This window comes from Pelophylax lessonae, assembly GCF_965119305.1.
Source record: "Pelophylax lessonae genome assembly, chromosome: 7".
Lineage (NCBI taxonomy): Eukaryota > Metazoa > Chordata > Amphibia > Anura > Ranidae > Pelophylax > Pelophylax lessonae.
In genome coordinates, this window is record NC_138774.1 from 62,517,616 (window position 1) to 62,542,545 (window position 24,930).

General features: G+C 42.8%; 1 protein-coding gene across 1 annotated transcript in view; it reads right to left on the reverse strand.

Annotated features, from left to right (window-relative positions):
* Positions 1–24,930, reverse strand: part of LOC309560042 (complement C2-like) — a 137,041-nt gene that overhangs the window by 15,977 nt on the left and 96,134 nt on the right. The window contains exons 13-16 of the mRNA XM_082263548.1: positions 24,390–24,537; positions 23,101–23,177; positions 19,773–19,879; positions 4,349–4,463 (exon numbers count right to left, since the gene is read on the reverse strand). Coding sequence (XP_082119674.1) covers positions 4,349–4,463; positions 19,773–19,879; positions 23,101–23,177; positions 24,390–24,537 — 447 coding nt within the window. The remainder of the gene's footprint in view (positions 1–4,348; positions 4,464–19,772; positions 19,880–23,100; positions 23,178–24,389; positions 24,538–24,930) is intronic.

Below are 24,930 nucleotides of genomic sequence, written 5' to 3' on the forward strand. Positions count from 1 at the left end.
CCTCACCCAGCAGCTACATAAAAGGTAATGTAGGGTGGGGCAGAGGAGCTGAGCCGGCACAGATAAGAATTAGACACTCCCAAAAGAGGATGGGACTATGAATGCAAGGATGGAGGGGAAATGCTATTTTAGTTTGTATTCTTAATTCAGAAAATTTTCTCCTGTTGCTCTCAGCCTTCTCCAAATCTCCAACTTCCTTTTATTTTTGGAAAAATATAAAAACCCCAATATTAATCCTTAATCCCAATCTCACCACCAGGAGAGAGGGGCAAGAAAGAGGTTTGGGCAAGAAATGGGCCTTTAAATGATGACTCCCAAATAAATGCAAACTACAAAATATATTAAAAAAATAAATACATAATCATTTTTATTATTACAAAGATCAATACAATATACAGTACAAGCATATATTACACTAAAGGGACAAATAACACCCCAATAGGAAGATTGAACATACATAATATTGTGTTATTAATGGAAATCAGGACAAAACTGCAGTCGACATGTTTCGCAGCACATCTAACCCACTTCTTCTGGACTATTTGTTTGTCCAAATTAATTTCACAAATATCTGTTAACTGATATAAAGGATGAATGAAAGATCAACTGTATAAAGGATGCGTTCCAGTTAGGGGTAGACAAAAACCAGCTACATCAAAGACCACGGAACCATCTAAAATTGCCACTTGCCCGACAATCAAGATGAAATTCTGAGATAAAATCATAGATCATTTCAGGTTCAACACATCCCGTGTCTGTGTGCACTTATTCAGAGAAGTTCTCCCATTAAGGCCCCATACACACAGGAGGTTTTTGCAGCTGCTTTTAGGAGCGTCAGACGTTTTTTGTTTTTTTTTTGCAGCTTAAAAACACCCTTCCATGTTATTCTATGGCCTCATGCACACACAGGCTTTTAGGAGCTCCAAGTGGCATAGGTGTTTTTAAGCTGCAAAAAAACCCGGGCCTGTGCTTTCTGATGACCAGCGTCAGAGCTGTAAAAACGTCTGACACTGCTAAAAGCTGATTAACGTTGATACAGCGTTAAGCCACGTTATATGTTTTTTTATATATTTTTTTTTTTATATATTTTTTTTTTTTATGTGAAAATCAATGGTTTTCTATGGGAGCCTATTGATTTGAATGGAAGTCGCAAATCGGGTCTGGTATGGATTTTGAGGGTATCCCCACACTGAAAAAATGGCTGGGGGTCCCCCCCCCCCCCAGAATCCATACCAGACCCTTATCCGAGCATGCAGCCCGGCAGGTCAGGAAAGGGGAGGGGACGAGCAAGCGGCCCCACCCCCCTGGACCATACCAGACCACACGCCCTCAACATGGGGGTTAGTGCTTTGGGGAAGGGGAAGCTTTGCACCCCCCACCCCAAAGCACCTTGTCCCCATGTTGATATGGACAAGGGCCTCTTCCGGACAACCCTGGCCGGTGGTTGTGGGGGTCTGCAGGCAGGGGGCTTATCGGATTCTGGAAGCCCCCTTTAACCTATGTGAATGGGTATGGAGTACATTGTACCCCTACCCATTCACCCCATAAAAGTCAGTGTATGTAAATAATGACAGGAGACGTTTTGAGAAGTCCTTTATTAAAAAATCTTCATCCGGTCTTCTCCCCTCTGGTCTTCTCCCTTCTGGTCTTCTCTCCTCTGGTCTTCTTCCTCCGGTCTTCTTCTTCCTCCGGTCCTCCTCAGACGCTGTCTCCTGTGATTATGCCGGCTCCAGACTCTGCAGCTTGTTGTATAGCCATTAGGGTCGTGGCCTCTAGGTGACATCACTCGGAGACCCGCCCCCTTATGTCGTCATCTGACATAAGGGGACGGGGTCTCCGAGTGATGTCACCGGGGCCACGCCCCTAGTGGCTATATAACGAGCTGCATAGACCGGAGCCGGCATAATCACCGGAGATAGCATCAGAGGAGGACCAGAGGAAGAAGAAGACCAGAGGGTACATTGTACTCCATACCCATTTACATAGGGAGGGGGTCCGAGATCTTGGGGGCCCCCTTATTAAAGGGAGCTTCAAGATTCTTATATGCCCCCTGCCCACAGACCACCACAACCACCGGCCAAGGTTGTTGGGAAGAGGCCCTTGTCCTCATCAACATGGGGACAAGGTGCTTTGGTGTGGGGGGGACCTGCCGGGCTGCATGCTTGGATAAGGGTCTGGTATGGATTTTGGGGGGGGACCACCACCCCTTTTTCGTTTCGTGGAGTTCCCCCTCAAGATCCTCAGAGCGCAAGTCACACCAAAAGTCGGATCATCCTGATCCAACTTGTGTTACAACTTCCATTCAAATCAATGGGCTGAAAGCCGTATCAAAGAAGGCTCCTAGGCAACCATTGATTTTGAATGGAGGCAGAAAAACGCAGCTAAAAGCCAACGTGGCTAAACGTGCAATAACGCCAATGGTAAAGCTACTAAAAGCATGTTTTTACAGCAGCTTTTTCTTGGCGTTAGAAGTGGCTCTGCAGCTTTTTTTTTTCTGACGCCCTATGTGCATGGGGCCTAATTGGTATGGCTCATGGGTTCAATCAGAATTGAATATGGTCAGTCCCCACGTCCAATGCCTGAGCCCACATTTGTGGCTGGCAGGGTCTCGGGAGACCCAGGGGTAATTTAGCTTGTTGACTTCCTGTCCCAGAGAGGCATCAGGAATAAATCGGACATCTCCCAAGGGAGGGAGAATTCCCCTGTTAGACAATTGTCCCCAGATTAGATGTCTCCATTGGAAGATTTCCACGCTTGTTCTGGGGACAACGCTCTCTCTTTCTGAAGTACAAATAGAGGGGTAAATTTCCCCCATGGGCACACAGAGAGGGGAAAAAAACCTGACAGAGGGTTTAACCCTTTTCCACTCTTTCCAAAACTCAAAAAATGGTTTTGCCTAGACATACACTTTTCAACAGTACCTCTTAACGTGTGATAATGCATTGCACTACCGAGTCTTTCATTAGCAGTACTGCAGAAAAGGGACCCAAGATGGATTGCTTTTCACAGGGCAATAGTGTTCTAAAGTAGACATGTTCAATTCATTTCATTCCAAACTGAAATTCAGACACATTTTTCATCATTCGAAAATTCTGATGTATCCGAGTTTCTGAATTACAATAGCCACAAATTTAAACAATTCCAAAATAACTAATCAAAATTTTGTGCGAAATTAGAATTTGAATAGTTTTCAAATCTAATTTGAACTTCCGAAGAGAAGAGAATAAAAAAGAACAGAAAGAAAAAGAAATAGAATAGAAAAGAATATAATATATAATAGAAAATAAAAGAATATAATAGAGTAAAACAGAACAAAATACAAAAATAAAAAAAATAGAAAAAAAAATAAATACAAAAAGGGACACAAAACAAAATAAATGTATAAAGTAAAATAGAATATAAAATAAAATAGAAAATAAAGGAATAAAATATAATAGATTACAAAATAGAAACGAATAAAATAGAAAGAGTATAACCATCTTCTGAAATTCAAATTTCGAATAAAATCAGTTCAAATAAGAATAGAACTGAAAATAAAATAATAGAATAGAAAATAATAGAAGAAACAACAAAAAAAAGAATAGAATAAAATAAAAAGAATATAACAATATAACTGTTTTCCGAAATTTAAATTTTGAATAGAATGAATTTGAATTTCGAATAGAATAAATTCAAATAAAATAGAAAATAATAGAATAGAAAATAAAATAATAGAATAGAAAAGAATAGAATAAATAATAGAAAAGAATATAATAAAATAGAAAGAATATAATATAACTGCTTTCCAAAATTCGAATTTTCGAATAGAATGAATTTGAATTTCGAAAAGAATAAATTTGAATTTGAATAGAACAGAAAAAAATATAATGGAAATGAAAAGAACAGAATAGAAAATATAAAAAAAATAGAATAGAAAAAACAACAGAATATAATGGAATAGAAAGAATATAACCATCTTCCAAAATTCGAATTTTGAATAGAATTTAATTCAAATGGAATTCGAATCGATTAGAATTTGAAAAAAAAAGTGAAGTGAACTCCAAAAACGAACTAAACAAATTTATGTAAATAACAATTCAAAACAAAACAAATATTTCTGTTCTGCACATGTCTACGATAAAGCAGCACTTGACAGGTGTTCAGGAGGCGACACGACATTACAGGATCGCGCTTCAACTGAGTGACAAGCGTTTGGCATGCGGTTGCTGTGCGCCTCCAATGAACTCAATGGGCAAAGCTTGACAGGCAATGGCGCCTCCCAAAGTCTGCACCCAAGTTCATAGTGGCGCTGCATGAAATATTTACACATGAAACACATATATTTATCTACACACAGCCGCAGCCTTACCTTTACAGGACATGTCTCCCTCTACACAGAAGTGTCGCGGTGACACCAGGTCCTGGATGTTGGTGATGTTTTTAATTTTTTCCCAATGTTTAATGGTTGATATACAGCCGTCCCTCTGGGAGTTGAAGCAGAGAAAGATATGCCGTTATTCACAATGACAAAACTTAGGATGAGGGAAAAGAAACTGTTGGAAGACAGTTTCCAAGGGAAGACGGATTCGATAAAATGAAAAAACATCCCGCCACCCAACGACAACCTCATTATAAACACCTGCTCATGAAAGTGTACCGAAAACCAAAACCTTTTCATTTATTTTTGGATAGGCTCCATTTGATAGCTGCGTGTCCCCACCGGGGAGATTCACCCTCTCTAGTCCTTAGTGATCATTGCCACCAACACTGAAACTCATGGAAATGCCACATTGTACAAATACATAAGGGTTCCATATAGTGAACTTGGTGTTGAGTTTTTCCCTTTAAGGTCATTAAAGAGGACAAGGGGGCACTCTTTACATCTAGAGGAAAACAGATTTAATCTCCAAATACAGAAATGCTTCTTTACAGTAAGAGCTGTGAACATGTAGAATAAACTCCCTCAAGAGCTGGTTCTGGCCAGCTCGGTAGATTGCTTAAAAAAAGGCCTGGATTATTTCCTAAATAAACATAATATATCTGGATACTAACATTTATAGGTAAAGTTGATCCAGGGAATATCCGATTGCCTCTCGGGGGATCAGGAAGGAATTCCTTCCCCCCCCCCCCCCCCCCAACTGGAGCAAATTGAATCATGCTTTGCTGGGTCTTTGCTGTTTTTTTTTTGCCTTCCTCTGAATCAACTGCGGGTAAAGGATTGTGTATACTAAAACAAGGTAGCGCCAATGTAATGAATATTATAATAATGAAAAGTCCCCAGTCCAACGCTAAATAAAATAAAAGTCTGTATAAAAGGGAAGAGAAAGTGCATCCAACACCAGTGAATGGAGGTATATACGATGTAATAGGTCACCTCGTGGGTATTCCAAACTGCTTATCAGATACACATGACCCTCAGATTATAGAGCAGTCATGCCAGGCATTGGTGGTAAGTATGATACCAGACAAGTTGTGAAACGGCAACTCCCAACTTAACTTGAAGATAATATACCTCAGGATAGAAAAGACTGCAATAGTGAAGCAGGTCCCAAAACAATAAAGTTTATACAGGGAGTGCAGAATTATTAGGCAAATGAGTATTTTGACCACATCATCCTCTTTATGCATGTTGTCTTACTCCAAGCTGTATAGGCTCGAAAGCCTACTACCAATTAAGCATATTAGGTGATGTGCATCTCTGTAATGAGAAGGGGTGTGGTCTAATGACATCAACACCCTATATCAGGTGTGCATAATTATTAGGCAACTTCCTTTCCTTGGGCAAAATGGGTCAAAAGAAGGACTTGACAGGCTCAGAAAAGTCAAAAATAGTGAGATATCTTGCAGAGGGATGCAGCACTCTTAAAATTGCAAAGCTTCTGAAGCGTGATCATCGAACAATCAAGCATTTAATTCAAAATAGTCAACAGGGTCGCAAGAAGCGTGTGGAAAAACCAAGGCGCAAAATAACAGCCCATGAACTGAGAAAAGTCAAGCGTGCAGCTGCCAAGATGCCACTTGCCACCAGTTTGGCCATATTTCAGAGCTGCAACATCACTGGAGTGCCCAAAAGCACAAGGTGTACAATACTCAGAGACATGCCAAGGTAAGAAAGGCTGAAAGACGACCACCACTGAACAAGACACACAAGCTGAAACGTCAAGACTGGGCCAAGAAATATCTCAAGACTGATTTTTCAAAGGTTTTATGGACTGATGAAATGAGAGTGAGTCTTGATGGGCCAGATGGATGGGCCCGTGGCTGGATTGGTAAAGGGCAGAGAGCTCCAGTCCGACTCAGACGCCAGCAAGGTGGAGGTGGAGTACTGGTTTGGGCTGGTATCATCAAAGATGAGCTTGTGGGGCCTTTTCGGGTTGAGAATGGAGTCAAGCTCAACTCCCAGTCCTACTGCCAGTTTCTGGAAGACACCTTCTTCAAGCAGTGGTGCAGGAAGAAGTCTGCATCCTTCAAGAAAAACATGATTTTCATGCAGGACAATGCTCCATCACACGCGTCCAAGTACTCCACAGCGTGGCTGGCAAGAAAGGGTATAAAAGTCCGGATGGCTTCTCTGTCCCTTATTATAAGGCCTTTTCCTCTATTCTTTCACCCTATATGGCTCGCTTCTTCAACGACCTTCGTAATACACCACACTTGGATTCCACACTTAACTCAGCTTTTATATCTGTGATTCCCAAACCCGGGAAGGATGACAGTGAGGTGGGTAGTTACCGTCCAATCTCCCTCATCAACAATGACCTGAAGATTATGACCAAAATTTTGGCCAACAGGTTATCTTCCTTCATTTCGCAATATATACACAAAGATCAGGTGGATTTCATTCCGGGCAGACAGGGTACAGACCAAATTCGCCGAGCCATTGATGTGGTTTCACTGCTTCACTCAGGTTGGGATGGGGGTCTCCACCAGGAAGGTCTTCTTTTATCCATAGACCTACAAAAAGCGTTTGATTCTATTTCATGGAATTATCTCTTTTGTATCATTGACAAATGGGGTTTTGGCCCACACTTCACGAATATCCTCGGAGCACTCTACTCCACGCCCTAAGCTAGGGTGAGGTTTCAGGGTTGCTACTCTGACCCTCTTCCTATCTAGGGAGGCACACGCCAGGGCTGCCCCCTGTCGCCCCTTCTATTTGCTATTGCGATTGAAACTTTGGCGCAGGCGATCAGAGCCCACCCCGATGTTCACGGAGTTCAATGTGGTCCACACACGCACAAGTGTGCCCTCTTTGCCGACGATTTACTCCTCTTTGTTACCTCACCGCTAATATCACTACCAAACGTTTATAAACTACTGCAATCTTTTGGTGCAATCTCGGGGCTTCAAATTAACTTTTCCAAATCCCACGCCTTAAATGTCAACGTGCCGGACCGCGTATTATCGGGTATCAAATCCCACTTCCCCTTTATCTGGAACGACCGGGCCATCCCTTATCTGGGCATCTCTCTCACAAACCACATAGACGGGCTGTATGATGCTAATTACCCACCTCTTTATAAGAAACTATGTCAGGATTTACGTACCTGGTCTCACCTTCCCTTATCCTGCCTTGGCAGGATTCATGCATTGAAAATGACGCTGTTACCGAGAATTCTCTATTACTTTAGATCCCTGCCCATCCCCCTAGTCAGGGAGCATATCAACCGTTTCCAATCTAAAATTCTGACTTTCATTTGGGGATCAAAGGGTCATAGAGTAGCTAAGGGGACCTTGTTTCGATCCCGGAAAAAAGGAGGGCTGGGCCTTCCCAACCTCGTCTGGTATTACCAAGCGGCCCAATTGGCCCAGCTTTCAGTTATTTACTCACAAGCTGCGAAGCCGGACTGGGTGACCATGGAACGTCAGGCAGTCCCACTTCACACTATTGATTTCCTTTTGTGGTGTCTCCCAAAATACAGACCTGCTATTCTAGCCCCAACTCTTTCACACTCCTTCGCACTATGGGATAGACTTAAAGGTAGACCTGAACTTACATCGTCTGTACGTCCCCTCTCCCTTCTGTTCCAAAACCGTAACTTTCCCCCGGGCTTACACATCTCAGACTTCAAATGGTGGCTAGACAGAGGCCTTTATAGAATAGGACACTTTTTCACTCCCTCTGGACCTCTCTCTATTACCCATTGCACAAATAAACTTAAGATGCCCAAATCGGAACATTTCCGGTTCCACCAGATTTCACACTTCCTACACTCTATTTGGACAACTAAACCAATACCTCCTACTGCTACAAACTATGAAGTGTGGTGTGGATCAGCCATGGAGCAGAGGGGGGGTATCTCGGTGATATATGAGTCACTCTCGGGACAAGGCCCTAAACCAGGATACGCTCTGGCCTGGGAGAGGGACCTATCCCAGGAATGGGATCCGGAGCAGTGGTATTCCACCATGACAAGGGCATACAAAGGGGTCCTGAACGTTACATTAATTGAGGCCAGTCTGAAAGTTATTACTAGATGGTACCTTGTTCCAGAAAGGCTTCACCAATGTTTCCCTTCCTCCTCCCCACTATGCTTCAGGGACTGTTCACATAGAGGCTCATTTTTACACATTTGGTGGGAATGTCCAAAAATCAGGGGTTTCTGGAACAGGGTTTTCCATCTAATCCGCAAAGTCACTGGAGTTCCGGTGGCACAATCCCCTCACGTAGCTCTTTTGAACTTTGCACCGGCCGAGGCTTCTAAATCCCAAAAGCGATTGATTCACTTTATGTTACTGGGAGCTAAGTTGACTATTGCTAAAGCATGGAAATCCTCCACAGTTTCATTCACTCTGCTGAAAAGAAAGATATCTTGGATCATGACTCAAGAAAAACTGGCTAGTAGTCTCTTGAATACTTCCCAGAAGTTTGAGATTACATGGGAACCTTGGGCGAAGTACACAAATACTTCCCTGATCTTTTAATCATCTCTCTTCTCTGTTGTTTCGTGAGACCTCCAGGGCATATGTAGCCTCCTTTGTTCTTCCTTTTTTCCCTCCTTCTTCTTCTTTGGCTTCTCTTTTGCTTCTTTTCTCTCCTCGTTTCCTGTTCTCCTCACCCCTCACATGAGTTCTTATACATCTTCATCCAGATTGCTTTTAGGGGTTTCCCAATACTGATGTTCTCCACTCCATTTAGGTGAAAGCAGTCTGCTTTCGGGTTATGCCCTTTGCTTTTGTAGTCTTATTAATTGCTCAAGCTGCTTTCCACTCATTATAAGACAGTATTATTTTGCTTAGGCTCCTTGGTTACCTGTTGAATAATTTGTGCTGTGGGGCTTCTTCCAGTTTCCTTGGTAACAGCTTCTGATCCCATTGGGGTTGCCTCGGGACTGGGCGAATCTCCCCCGAAGTTTTGGTTCTTTACCTAGGCCGGTTGCCTCCTCTTCCTTGGAGCCTTGGTACCTGTATTGCCTTGTTTTACTGAAGATGTTATTTTACCATGTAATGCTTTGTTAAGCGGTGCACAAAGTTTGTTACCCCCTTTACAAAAAGCGAAATGTTTCGTTTTGCAGTTGTTACCTGTATTGATATCTCTTAATAAAAATCTTTGAAAGAGAAAAGAAGAAAAGCTAATGACATGGCCTCCTTGTTCACCTGATCTGAACCCCATTGAGAACCTGTGGTCCATCATCAAATGTGAGATTTACAAGGAGGGAAAACAGTACACCTCTCTGAACAGTGTCTGGGAGGCTGTGGTTGCTGCTGCACGCAATGTTGATGGTGAACAGATCAAAACACTGACAGAATCCATGGATGGCAGGCTTTTGAGTGTCCTTGCAAAGAAAGGTAACTATATTGGTCACTGATTTTTGTTTTTTTTGTTTTTGAATGTCAGAAATGTATATTTGTGAATGTTGAGATGTTATATTGGTTTCACTGGTAAAAATAAATAATTGAAATGGGTATACTGTATATTTGATTTTTGTTAAGTTGCCTAATAATTATGCACAGTAATAGTCACCTGCACACACAGATATCCCCCTAAAATAGCTAAAACTAAAATCAAACTAAAAACTACTTCCAAAAATAGTCAGCTTTGATATTAATGAGTTTTTTGGGTTCATTGAGAACATGGTTGTTGTTCAATAATAAAATGAATCCTCAAAAATACTCATTTGCCTAATAATTCTGCACTCCCTGTATAAGAATTGCACTTACATTAGTCCATAAAAAGCCGGCATATAAACAGAAATTGGTACGCAGTACAGGCGTGCTTGTCATCCGACGTAAGGTCCCGCCTTACGCGTTTCATCATCAAATTGACGTCATCAGACCTTGTTTTAGTATATACTTTTTTGGGTGTGTAATCTTACCTTATGGTTGACTGCCTTTAACTGTTCTATTTAAAGTGTGTTCTAGGCTGGGGTGGTGTGAAGGCTGGGAACGGTGGACCGAATGGGAATGATCTGTGATATGTTGCTAAATATCCAGTGTTTTTGACTTAATGTGGTTGTGAGTGCCCGAGCTTGAGTGCTTAGGATGCTATATGTAAAGACAGCCATTGTACGGCTTTTTTTTTTTTTGTTTCTATATGCATGATCATTGTATATTATTGCTTGTATGGTCTGGACTCTGTTTTGTTTGTTGATTACAAAGTTTAATAAAGTTATTCTTGATATAAAAAAAAAAAGTGTGTTCTAAGCGCAAATTAATTCCCCCTTTTTCCATAGGATTGTGTATGTAGGATTATATGTTTTTTTTCCCCCCCTTTTATTGGTTGAACTAGATGGACTTGTGTCTTTTTTTCAACCAGACTAACTATGTAACTATGTAATTGAGAGTTGTCACTAGAAGAGGAATAGTTGGTGAAGTTGAAATGAGGACACAGGTTCATCTAGTTCAGCCAAATAAATATAAAACATTTTTATAGAGGAATAGAGGAGAAATTTTGCAGTGGGGACAGTTGATTCGGTGACAACTGTCTAAGAAGGGATTCATCTCAATGAAGAGATTTCCTCTCACTTCTTGTTGTGTCTCCATGACAGGAGGTGAAGAGAAATATCTCCAATGGCAAGTGTTTCAACTATTTCTCACACCAGGGGTCTCCAGACTTTCTAAACTACAGATCAGTTTACTGTCCTTCAGACTTTGGGGGCCAGGCAGTGGCCAGTGGGAGTAGAAACTGCTCTAGCATCAGTGTAAAGCCTGGTACACAGGCCAAATATCAGCGGGTGTAACAGAAAATCAGTCGACATTGAGCTTGTGTGTACATTAGCCCGTCCGAAAGAAGCCAGACAAATAGCCAGCTTCTGTGAAACAGGCATGCAGGAAAACCAGCAGCCAATCGGCATCCGATCAGCTCTGGCAGCCAATGGCTGTTTGCACTGATCGGCGTGTTTCGGGGGGGGGGGGGGGCAGTTCTTTGCCAGAACACAATAGTTCAGTGGGGTAACACTGCATAGTTAGTACAGTGAGCTCCTAAGTTTTTTTTTTCCTTCAGCACACTGGGTTTCACAAAAAAGAAACTAAAGTGTGTACCAGGCTTTAGCAATGTCTCAGGCTTGGCGGTCAGTAAAAGTAAAAAAAACTCTAGAGCAACAATGGAAGTGCTACAACTCCAAAATCCCATAAGGATAGACAGGATGAGATCAAGACATCTGTGCCTGGACTCATGTATTACTGAACATCAAAAGTTCAATGGAGAGTAAAAATCCAGCACCAGGTCATCTTGGCATTAAAAATGTATATCTTTATTTAATCCATCAAAGCAATTTCTAAAAACTGACGTGTTTCAGCCTCCTACATAGGCCTTAGTCATAATGATTATGACTAAGGCCTATGGAGGAGGCTGAAAGATTTAAATTTTTAGGAATTAATTCCATTTTATGGTTTCATGGATTAAAAAAAAAAGATATATATTTTTAATGCCAAGACGTCCTGGTGCAAGATTTTTACTCTCTTCAGTAAAAAAATAAAAAATAAATACATAGTGCCTGTGGTCAATAAGAGGAAGAATAGTGCCCTATCATTGGTATTAGTGGGAGGAATGGTACCCCATCGGTGTCATTGATAGGAATAATGCCCCATTGTTGGTGTCAGTGGGAGGTATGGTGTCCCATTGTTGGTGTCAGTGGAAGAAATAATATTCCATTGTTTATACCAGTGGAAGAAATAGTGCCCCTATCGTTGAGATCAGTGGAAGGAATAGTGTTCTATCGTTTATACCAGTGGCAGGAATAGTGCCTCATCATTGGTATTAGTGGGAGGAATGGTGCCCCATCATTGGTGTCACTGGAAGGAAAAGGGCCTCATTGTTGGTTTCAGTGTGGAGGTATGGTGCCCCATAATTGGTATCATTGATAGGAATAGTGCCCTATGGTTGGTGTCAGTGGGAGGTATGGTGTCCCATTGTTGGTGCCGGTGGAAGAAATATTATTCCATCCTTTATACCAGTGGAAGAAATAGTGCTCCATTATTGGTAATAGTAGAAGGAATAATGCCCCTTTAGTTGATATCAGTGGAAGGAATAGTGTTCCATCGTTTATACCAGTGGAAGGAATAGTGTTCCATCGTTTATACCAGTGGAAGGAACAGTGCCCCATCATTGATACCAGTGGGAGGAATAGTGCCCCATCATTGATATCAGTGGGAAGAATAGTGCCCCATCATTTTTGTCAGTTAAAAGAACGATCCCTCATTGTTAAGCCCCGTACACACGTACTGATCGTCGGCCGAACGATCGGCCGTCTTTTGTCCAGGGCTGTCGTGTCTGTTGAAAACTGCAAAAGACTGCACACGAATTTTGTCGGCCAACAACAGCCGACTGCAGAAGTGATGTCATGTGCTTTCCTTGTCTTTTTTCTTTTCTGAGCATGCCCAGTCTTGCTAATCTGCTGTCTGTCGGCCGAAATCTGTACTGACTGGCGAACAATCGGGCGTTCTGGTGTTGGCCAACAAAAATTTTAATGCCTGCACGACAGATTCTGTTCGGCCGAAAATGCGATGTCGGCTGTCGGAAGCATCATACTAACAAGCCTACAATCGGCCGATCGGTCGTCGGCCGAATATTTACGGCCGACAATCGGTACGTGTGTACGGGGCTTTAGTATTCAACTATTTCTTCATACACTATGAAAAAAATGAAAACAAAAAAGGTTCCGCTTTAGAATGCAAAAAAGTGAATCAGATGGTTGCATCTCAACACAAGAAAATTATAATGAGCAGAATCATCTTTCCAAAGCCCCAAACTATTGAATCTTGAAGAAGACGGTTTACAGTGGCAGAAGACCACATGGGGCTCCTCTTCTGGCAGCTAAGATCAGACTGATGTTTCTTCTAGAATCTACATACCTTGGGTGAGGTGCATGAATCCTTTATTCCTTCCTGTCTTGTGTCAATGTATCAAGCCAGTGCCAATTTTGCAAGGTTGGGAATAATTTCTTATATGTGAACCAAAATGGAAGCTCTCGTAGATGACCAACCACTTGTTTCACTTAAAGCCAAACCTTTTTGTTTCATTTATTTCATAGTGTAGGCAGGAATAGTTGAAAACACTATTCCTCCCACTGACACCAATGATTGGGCATCATTCCTCCCACTAATACAAATTATGGGCCACTATTCTCCCTACTAATACCAATGATGCGGCACTATTCCACCCACTGACACCAACGATGGGGCACAATTCCTTATATCGGAACCAAAATGGTAGCTCTCATAAACTAGCATTCAGGACCACACTATACAAAGGGGCCTTGACGAGGCAGTGCTGGGCTTCTGTTGCTTCCCAGTGTCTATATGGGCTGCCACCAACTTCCCACTTGCTATATACTGTATTCTCCACTAAGGAGACTCTTATAGACTAGAGTTAGGACCGCACCATACAGAGGGGCCATGACAAGGCTTCCACATTTTTTTGTAAATGTTTTGTGCCACCAAAACCTCTGTTTTTAACGCAGATTGCTAGATGGTTTCATTTTTTTTTTCTGGCCAGCTAGTAGGTGTACAGTGTGGGGAAAAAATACTTATTTAAAGGTTTTATTTATTTATTTTTTTGCTGGTCAGCTAGTAAGTGTACAGTGTAGGGGAAAAAAATGCATTTTTAGCATGCAAACCAATACATATACAAGGGTATATAGCAATGTGCAGAGGGTTAATGTTAGGCTCCTTAACCACTTTACCACCGGAGGATTTTCCTGCTAAAAGACCAGGGGTTTTTTTGCGATTTTTTACTGCGTGACTTTAACGGACAATCGCGCGGTCGTGCAACGCTGTACCTAAACGAATTTCACGTCCTTTTTTTCCCACAAACAGAGCTTTCTTTTGGTGGTATTTGATCACCTGTGCGATTTTTTGATCATGCGCTATAAACAAAAAAAGAGCGTAATTTTTGCAAAAACAACAATATTTTTCACTTTTTTTTTATATGAAATTCCCCCCAAAAAAAATGTAAAAATCAAAATTTTTTAAAATTTTCGGCCAATTTGTTTTACGCTACCTATGTTTGGTAAAAAAAATCGCAAAAAGCGTATTTTGATTGGTTTGCGCAAAAGTTATCGCGTTTACTAACAAAGGGAAAGATTTTTGTCATTTTTGGTGTTTTTTTTTTTAACGAGTAATGGCGGCGATCTGCGATCAGTAATCAGTGCTATATATATGCACTGTTACTGCAAAAATGACACTGGCAGGGAAGGGGTTAACAGTATTGGACAGGGAGGGGTTAAGTGTGTCCTAGGGGCGTGTTTCTAACTGTGCAGGGACAGGTCTACTAGTGTAAAAACAAAGATCAACAGTTCTACATAGTAGAACTGTCTGATCTTCACTTTTACACAGGGAGAATGACAGGCGGCTTGTTTACATAAGCCGCTCTGTCTTTCTCCCGCTGTACCGGCGATCGTAGTGTGACATCGGGTCCACCAGTCACACTCCCGCACTCCTCCGTGAACGAGCCGAGGCGGGCGCGCGCATCAGCGGGCGCGCGCCCGCCCGCTATTGGCTCTGGAAGGAGTGACAGGCGAGCGACGTAGACCTACGTCACTCTGCCTGGCCGGGGCCGACTGCCGCAGTAAATATACTGTGCGCAGTCGGCAAGCGGTTAAATAGGATAGTTACTGCATGCTTAGTTTAGTTAGTTGCTTAGTTAATTCTAGGTGCGCCACTTTTTTTTTTTTATTGGCCGGGCAGTTTTTTAAAAAAAAATGTGAAATTAAAATGTTTTGAAAATGGAGATAGTTCTCACAGGAATTCCACAAAGTATTGAACCACGTGCAGAAACTGGGATGTGCACCATATACGCATGCCCACCACCACCACCAAGCTTCTTCCCAGATGGACATGATCCCCAATTACAGAGATCAACAACACATAGGCGGCCTTAAAGCCTCTCCCAGAGTCTCCAAATCAGGTAAGTATGGTTCAACAGGGTCCCAATATGAAAGAATCACTTACTAATCACCACAACTCCAAAAAAGACTCAAAGCTGAAGTAAACCCATCGATTTGATAGTTTCAAAAAACAGTTAACATTCCTGGCATGTCGGAAATGTCAAACTTGTGCGGCTTGGGACTGAAAAGTCCATGACAAATTGTACTCCATGATTTTCAATGAGTACCGTTCATATCTGTGCGAATTCAAGTTGCAGCAACTTCTAAGTAGTCCCTGCACTACTTTAGTCTGACTTTGATGCGTTTTGAGGTCCATAGCCCTCAAGATTACACAGGCATTGCTTCAAGTCCAGTCAAAACCGTGTCAAAAAATTATGGCATAGTCGCACAAGTTTGAAAGGGACCTGTCACATTGGTTGTGCTCTCAAACAAACCGTCAAACCATCCAATGTCTGGTGTCATAACTGATCACATGGGCAGCACCATGGCAGTTCCAGATCAAACAGGGGCCAAGATGGCAGCTTCATTGGCTGAAAACGATAGGAGGGTTTACTTCCACTTTAACCACTTCTGGACTGGAAGGATTTACCCCTCAATGACCAGGCCATTTTTTGCGATTCGGCACTGCGTTATTTTAACGGACAATTGCGCAGTCGTGCGGCGCTGTACACAAATAAAGTTGATGTCCTTCTTTTTCCCACAAATAGAGATTTCTTTTGGTGGTATTTGATCACCTCTGCGATTTTTATTTTTTGCGCTATAAACAAAAAAATACAGACAATTCTGGAAAAAAAACAATATTTTTTACTTTCTGCTATACAACATTCTTAATAAAAAAATGTAAAAAAAAAATCTACATTTTTCAGCATTTTAGGCAAATTTGTATTCTGCTACATATTTTTGGTAAAAATAAATCCCAATAGGTGTATATTGATTGGTTTGCGCAAAAGTTATCGCATCTACAAACTAAGGGAAAGGTTTATGTAATTTTTATTATTTTTTTTTTTTTTTTACTAGTAATGGCGGCAATCATCGATTTTTAGCAGGATTGTAGCGGACAGATCGGACCCCTAACATTTTTGACACTTTTGGGGGGGACCAGTGAATTACTACAGTAATCAGTGCTAAAAATATGCACTGTTACTGTAATAATAACACTAGCAGGCAAGGGGTTAACTCAGGGGAGATCAAAATGTTAAATGTGTGCCTAGGGGGTGTTTTCTAACTGTGGGGGGGATAGGCTTGCTGCATGCACACAGAGACCTGTGTTCCTAAATAGGAGGAACACAGGATCCCTGTGTTCATAACTGACAGAACAGCGATCTGCCGTGTTTGCAGTGGCAGACCGCCGCTCTGTCTCCATGGGGAGCAATCATGGGTGCCCAGCGGACATCGCGGCCGCCAGATCCACTGATAGGCTCCCCCTGTGGTCAATGGGTGCACGCGCGCCCCCCGCTAGCGGTCCAACGAAGCGACGTACAGGTACAGAGCTGACGGCAGGACAGAGCTGACCTGCCATGGTAAAGCTACGGCAGCTGGTCGGCATGCGGTTAACCACTTTAGCCCCGCTTACATTGTGGCTACTGCGGCAAAGTGCCGCGATCCCGTCCAGCGACGTAGACCTACGACGCTGGACTCCGCCCCTTGTGGGCGGCGCTCGCGCGCCGCCGGAGGCTCGCTCCCGCTGTGTTCATTCACAGCGGGAGTCGGGCCAGCGGAGGAGCAGCGGCGATTGCCGCTGCTCTGCCCCGATCGTCGGGGATCGAGTCTGGAGATCCGCCCGCTGTGTGTAAACACAGCGGGCGGATCTCCATAGTGACAGGGACTGACAGATCGGAGTGTTCAGCATAGCTGGACATCCGATCTGTCCTTCTGTCACTCAGTCACCTCCCCCCCCACACGTCAGTAAGCACCAGGCATACATTAACCCCTCCCTCTCCAATAAAATTAACCCCTTCCCTGCCAGTGTCATTTTTACAGTAACAGTGCATATATATAGCACTGATTACTGTAGAAATGTCACTGGTACCCCCAAAAGTGTCAAAAATGTCAGTCAAGGGTCCGATCTGTCCGCCGCAATGTCGCAGTCCCGCAAAAAAAATCGCAGATCACCGCCATTACGCGTTAAAAAAAAAACACCAAAAATGACAGAAATCTTTCCCTTAGTTAGTAAACGCAATAACTTTTGCGCAAACCAATCAAAATACGCTTATTGCGATTTTTTTTACTAAACATAGGTAGCATAAAACAAATTGGCCAAAAATTTAAAAAAAATTAGATTTTTACATTTTTTGGGGGGGGAATTTCATATAAAAAATGTGAAAAATATTGTTATTTTTTCAAAATAAACGCTATTTTTTGTTTATAGCGCAAAAAGTAAAAATCGCACAGGTGATCAAATACCACCAAAAGAAAGCTCTGTTTGTGGGAAAAAAAGGACGTAAATTTCGTTTGGGTACGGCGTCGCACGACCGCGCAATTGTCAGTTAAAGTCGCACAGCGCCGAATCGCAAAAAGTGGCCTGGACGGAAGACAGCAAAATCCTCCGGTGGTAAAGTGGTTAAATAGCCATCATACAGGGAAAAGGAATAAAGGACTTACATAGCATCAATACCGCTACTACATACTGTATTTATTAGTCAAACGACAGAAGGTACTCACATTGCTTAGGGTATTAACCACTTGCGGACCACCCACCGTACATATACTGTGCCAGGTCAGCCGCTCTGTGCCTGATCACGAGACCTAGTATGTGATCTGACACTTCCGGGGTCTGGGGCGTGCACCGCTGGCAACCCGCTTCCTCTGTGACCAATCACACACAGTGGGAGCCCAGCGGCAAGTACCGCAGACTCGATGTCCGCCGGCACCCGCCAATTATGCAGTACACAGGCAGAACATCGATCTGCCTATGTAAACAAGGCAAATTGCCATTCTGTCAGTACACAAGGTATTGATTCTTTCGAAATTCGACCCATGTATGGCTGGCCTTAATGACCAATCAATCAAATTGAAGGCTTGATTGGTCGAATTTCAAAATCAATGGTGGCACCATCGAATCACAAAACGCACAAAATTTCTCATTTTCGATAGAATATTCTTTCGAAATTCGACCCATGTATGGCCAGCCTTAGGGGGGTAAATCTTCCAGAGTTAGGTGGTTAAAAGGCAATCAAATAATGGATGGCCTCACTGACCGCCAGCATTTGATGACGTAAAAGGTTGTTGGCCCCGCCAAACGCTTTTTACGTCACAGCGCGTTGTCAGGGGAACAGGAGCTACTTTTATATTGGGACCCTGTTGAAGAATCATACCTGATTTGGAGACTCTAGGAGAGGCTTTGAGGCTTCCTATGCATTGTTGATCTCTGTAATTCTGTAATTGGGGGATCATGTCTATCTGGTAAGAGGCTTAATAGTAGAGATCGACCGATTATCGGCAAAGCCGATATATCAAGGCCCGATCTGCACTTTCCCCCGATATATCGGAATCGGCCCCTGAGGTTACCGATATTGCCGATATTTCGGGAAAGTGCTTGTCCTGGAGTGATGCCTGCAGCTAGAGGCATCACCCCAGTACCTGTGTCCATAGCCGACGGTCGACTGTCTTGTAATGACAACCGATGCGGCTGAGAAGCCGCTCGGCTGTCATTACAAGTAGCCAGAGGGGACGTCCCCCCCTCCTGCAGCACGCCCGGGTCTCCCGTCCCACCAGGTGACCCGGGCAACCAGCCTACACGGCTGCCGAAGACCTGATCAAAGCTGCATTCGGCTCTGATCCGGTCTCCATGAAAAAACCCGGAAGTGAAGTCATGACATCACTTCCAGGTACTGGCGACAGATTAAAAAAATAACAGCATTCAAAACAGCCAACCTTGGCGTTTTGAATGCTTTTAAGTGCAAAGGAGGGTTTTAGACCCCCAGATCCCTCCACAAGAGTACCTGTAAAGTTAAAAAAAAAAAATGTTTTTAAATCTACAAAAATATCGGCCCATATTGGCCGATACCGCTATGCATTGACAAAAATATCGGTATTGGTATTGGCAACGAAAAATCGATATTGGTCGATCACTACTTAGTGGCGGTGGGCATGCTTGTTTGGTGCACATCCCAGTTTCCTCACGTGGCTCATTACTTGGTGGAATTCCTGTTAAAAGAACTATCTCCATTTTCACAAGATTTTTTATCACATTTGTTTTTTTTTTTATAAAGTATATGGACTGGCTATATTTGAACCAATCCCATTTATTAATTTTTGCATGGTTGTTTGGTTAATGTGTACACATATAGCACCGATAATCACGTTGAGTTCATCATAAGAGGTGCACTCTTCTTTGTTTCTATGTTTATATCACTTTCGATATTCAGGTGATGTATAGTTGCAGCTCTTGTGTTTCTTTTTTTTACAATTCAGTGCAGGAAAACATTTTGGTTTTTCAATGTACAGTAAGTGATGTGTTCAGCTCACCGCATTGTTGTGTTTTATTTTGACTTCTCCTTCTTTCAGCGCTTTTTGGTCTGTTGTCTTGGCAATAAATCCGGCCGGTATCTCACTGGAAGACAACAAATTATTCCCTGCAGGAAACAAAGAAGAACATCAGGAGCAACTCATGAAAAGAAAATCCTGGAGGAGCTTTATTCCCCTAAGGCTGGGTTCACACTGGGGAGGCTTCAAAGTCGCCCAACTCTGAAGCCGCCCCGTGCAGCGCGACTTCAGTGGGGCTTGCAAACGACTTCTTTAATAGAAGTCAATGCAAGTCGCCCCAAAGTAGTGCAGGAACCTTTTTCTAAGTCAGAGCGACTTGAGTTGCTCCGATTAGAACGCTTTCATCAGACTTGTATAAAGTACTCGAAATTTCTACTTGAGTAAAAGTACAAGTGCTCGATCAAAAAGTGACTTGAGTAGAAGTGGAAGTGCTAGCAGAAAAAGTTACTTAAGTAGAAGTACTAAAGTATTCAACATTTTTTTTACTTAAGTATTGCAAGTCGTTTTTTCAAAAAATTTGCTACTTAAGTACTAAAAGTAAAAAGTACCAGTAGTTTTGAAAAAAAAATTCTACTCAAGTACTGAAAGTAAAAGTACAAGTACTGTGTTATGTAGTTATTAAAGAAAGAAGTCAAAAGTTTGAACATGATATTGTTTTTTATTATTTCAAATGATTAACCTGTGTTTGTTAGTAGTTTCTTGATGCACTTTAAGCGCTGTAGCACCATTTATTTGTTTGTTTCATATTTTCTTTTTATTGGAAAGATTTGGTATAGCAGCTTTTATTATACACAGCCTTTATTTTCGTATGCGCTGATTTACAAATGACATTATACACATTTTTTTGAGCTTTATGCAACCTGCCATCTACTGTTCTGGCAGTGGTAATTTTTTTAAAAGTAACGAGTAACTATGCAGCACAAAAAAAAAAATATCGGAGTAGAAGTATCGAAATCATCGAAAAAATGTAGTGAAGTAGAAGTAGGAGAAAAAAATTCTACTCTAGGAAAGTACAGATACCGCATTTCGGTACTTAAGTACAGTACTTAAGTAGTTCTACTTCGTTACTATACATCTCTGGGTTTCATTGCACTGAATGGAGCGCGACTTGTTAGGCGGCTAAGTCGCCGGACAAGTTGCCCCAGTGTGAACCGGGACTAAGACCCCGTTCACACTATGTCAGATCTGACTTCGGGGCGACCTGTGAAGTCGCGTGCAGCGCGACTTTGGCGTGACTTGCACGGACTTCATAAAATTAATGTCTATGCAAGTCGCTCCGAGGTCGCCCCGAAGTAGTACAGGACCCATTTTCTAAGTCGGAGCGATTTGTGTCGCTCCTATTAGAACCGGTCCTGTACTACACAATGGACCGCGATGGTGCACGACTTGCCAGGCTGACCAAGCCGCCTGACAAGTCGTACTAGTGTGAACCGGCATTAAATGTCTTGGCAATACCAATATTTCTTCTCAGTTACTCTGATACAAAGGAGGATATTTATCTAAGGTTGCCACTTTTCCTTCAAGCCAAACCCAAACACTTTAGTGGAGCAGAGCACATTTTTTTTTTTGTAATGTACACTGTAGCATTACTCTCTTGGGAGCTGCTGGTTTCGAGTTCCCCTGGGTTACCATTAGCAACGACATGGACAGTTTGATATTTTCCCAAGTGTTTTAGCTCAGTCAGGAAACAGTCTAGGATCTTTGGTTTTTATTTAGAACTTGGATGGGAGAAGGGAATGAGTGGGATACTCCAACCTAATATAACTATGCACAATTCGCTGGGACGACTTGAAAGATGCTGAGTAATGTTGAATAATGCTGAGTAACGCTGAATAATGCTAGGCACGGCTAGGCCGCTGCTTCACTTTGCCCTTAGCTGTGAAGTAGAATTAAATGAGCTTCCTGAGGTAAACTGTATCCTGAGGTAAACTATATCCTGAGGTAAACTGTATCCTGCAGAACAATCTTCAGGGTCCTTCCTGGCACCCCCTTTACTGTTCCTACCCTTCAGAGTTAACCACACAGCACCCACTTTTACTGTTATGTTTACTGTGTGAGCTAGCTCCTTGATCCCCTGACTTCTCTGGAGTGGTCTCTTCTCCTAGGCAGACCCCTTGGTACTCCCGATACTGTTTTTCCCAAAAGATTCTGCCAGCAGCTCCACTGGTCAGCTCTCTGGATCCTCTGCAGCTCAGCTCTACACCTGGTTCAATCAGCCGTCCTCCTGAACCACCTTCCTCACACCTACAGGAGGAGAGACAGCCGTCCACCTCCTCCTGGGACTTTGCTCCCACCAAAAGACGCCCTGTCACATGCTCCCTCAGAATTTATTGCCAATCCCAGGATGCATTGCAGGAATGCCCACCCACTGAGACAGCCATAAACCCTGATGTGCTACAGGTTAGGTTTCCTCCACTGTCCAACAAGCTCCCTTATTGGATACACTGGGGATATTCCCTTATACCCAGTAAATCACACCTGGAAACATGTGACGGGCAAAACTAACAGATTAGGCTCTCCTGATAAGCAGAAGGAGCCACTTGATGCTTTTTCCTAGCACCTAGAACACTATAGCAGGGTCTTCAAACTATGACCCTCCAGTTGTTTAGGAACTACAATTCCCATCATGCCCAGTCATGTGTTTGAATGTCAGAGTTTTACAATGCCTAATGGGATGTGTAGTTCCGCAACAGCTGGAGGGCCGTAGTTTGACGATCCCTGCACTAGAGGAATGTAACAGACCCAGGACACCTTTGGGCACTCCAAAGAGAATAGTAATGCGGCTCACATAGTGCCCCCTCACCCTCCTGTCAGGCCCTGTTCTGAGACAGATTCTTGTCTGAATAATGTGTCCGGGTTTCAGGTGGACTGGAACCCGGACACATGGTTCAAAACCCGGACTGTCCAGGTGAATCCCAGACAGGTGGCACCCCTATATTTATCAATCAGGTCACAGTTACTGTGTCCACAAATGTGCTGCAATGTGAATATCTGTAATTGAAAAGTAATAGAGTTATCATAATGCCTGATGTGTGTGTATTGAGTGGTAGAAGTGAAAATTGGTTCTGATGGATATACTGTAAGGTGCTTTTTGCTTCAAAGAAGCAAAGAAAATATAATGTGGATGGATTCTGTTCTGGTCCTAGGTTGCTCTCTGATAGTGAAAAAGGGAGCACTGGATTAATAGAACAGCCAGGCAATTAGATATTGAAAAGTAGAGTAGAGCACTGGCAGCTGACACATTTAATATAGGTTTCCTGTAAAAAGCCCCAGGAGTTCAAGTGACAGAGAAATACAGAGCACACATTACGGTGTTCATTGCAGGTAGCGGTGCTGGGCTTTTTCATGGCGCGGTTGGCTGGTTCCGTACACGGGATACAGATAGGCCTGAAATGGAAGAAAGTAAATTCAGAAATCAGGAACAATACAGGATGTGATGTCCAGGGAAAAAAGGCAAATGACCAAATCAAAGCTGTTTGTAGACATCAAACTCCTCTAAACACGTCTGATTAATTACACCTTTTAGTTCAAGCTCCGCCCCTTGTGTCATGTGATTAGTGTAGTAAAAACTATTCGTAGTACACTTTATTACCAAAAGTATTGGGAAGCCTGCCTTTACACACACATGAACTTCAATGGCACCCCGGTCTTAGTCCATAGGGTTCAATATTGAGTTGGCCCACTCTTTGCGGCTATAACAGCTTCAACTCTTCTGGGAAGGCTGTCCACAAGGTTTAGGAGTGTATATATGGCAATGTTCCACCATACTTCCAGAAGCGCATTTGTGAGGTTAGACAATGATGTTGGAGAGAAGGCAAGGTTTGCAGTCTGCGCTCTAACGTCTTTCAAGGTGTTCTTTCGGGTTGAGGTCAGGACTCAGTCAAGTTCCTCCACCCCAAACTCACTCATCCTTGTCTTTATAGACCTTGCTTTGTGCACTGGTCCAAATCATTTGGTGGAGGGGGGATTATGGTGTGAGGTTGTTTTTCAGGGGTTGGGCTTGGCATTTTTGACAATTTCATGCTCCCAACTTTGTGGGAACAGTTTGGGGATGGCCCCTTCCTGTTCCAACATGACTGCACACCAGTGCACAAAGCAAGGGCCATAAAGACATGGATGAGTGAGTTTGGGGTGGAGGAGCTTGACTGGCCTGCACAATGTCCTGACCTCAACACCTTTGGGATGAATTAAAGAGGAGACTGGGAGCCAGGCCTTCTAGTCTAACATCAGTGCCTGACCTCACAAATGCGCTCTGGAAGAATGGTCAAACATTCCCATAGAGACACTTCTAAACCTTGTGGACACTGACAGCCTTCCCAGAAGAGTTGAAGCTGTTATAGCTGCAAAGGGTGGGCCAACCCAATATTGAACCCTGCGGACTAAGACTGGGATGCCATTAAAGTTCATGTGCGTGTAAAGACAGGGGTCCCAATACTTTTGGCAATATTTTGTATTTTAGCTGTTTGTCTGAAATTGAGTTTAAAACAGAAATGTTCAGAGTATCGCATATTGTACATTTTAAGGCTTGATGTCCCCAACCCTACTGTCCTGGGTGTTGTCCTACAAGTGCCATGGGGGTAAACACGGAGGCCATCCTACCTGGCAATTTTGCTGAATTCCACTTTCTCGCTCAGCTGTACAAGAGCCACATCATAGTCATAATCCTCCTTGATCCCTCTGTTCGATTTCCTGTTAATATCGTAACATTTATGGATCTCTATCCGTTTGCCTTCATACAATTTTGATCCTAAAAATATAAGAAGAAGAGCTTGTGATTAAGTAATAGAACAATGAAAGAGTAAAGAGTCAATTCCTCTTAAAGCGTAACTCCACTTTTGTTGAGAAAAATACATTCCCCTCTGGGTGATCTCTGTACAGTACAAGGATTTTAATAATCTTTGTTGCAGATTCCTACCTTTTGTTATTCTGAAGAAAACAGTGTTTGTTCCTCTGTGCTGAGTGGGTCAAATGGGAGTGGTTTCATAATTAGCTAACAGCTGTGGCAGCTGCAGGGCTCTAATGAGGAAACCTGCTGGGCCTGTATCCCTTTAGACGTGTTCCTATTGGAAGTATCTCATCCAGGGCTGACTGGCAACTTTCGGCCCAGGGGGCAAGTACAAACCAGAGGCCCATGGTGCAG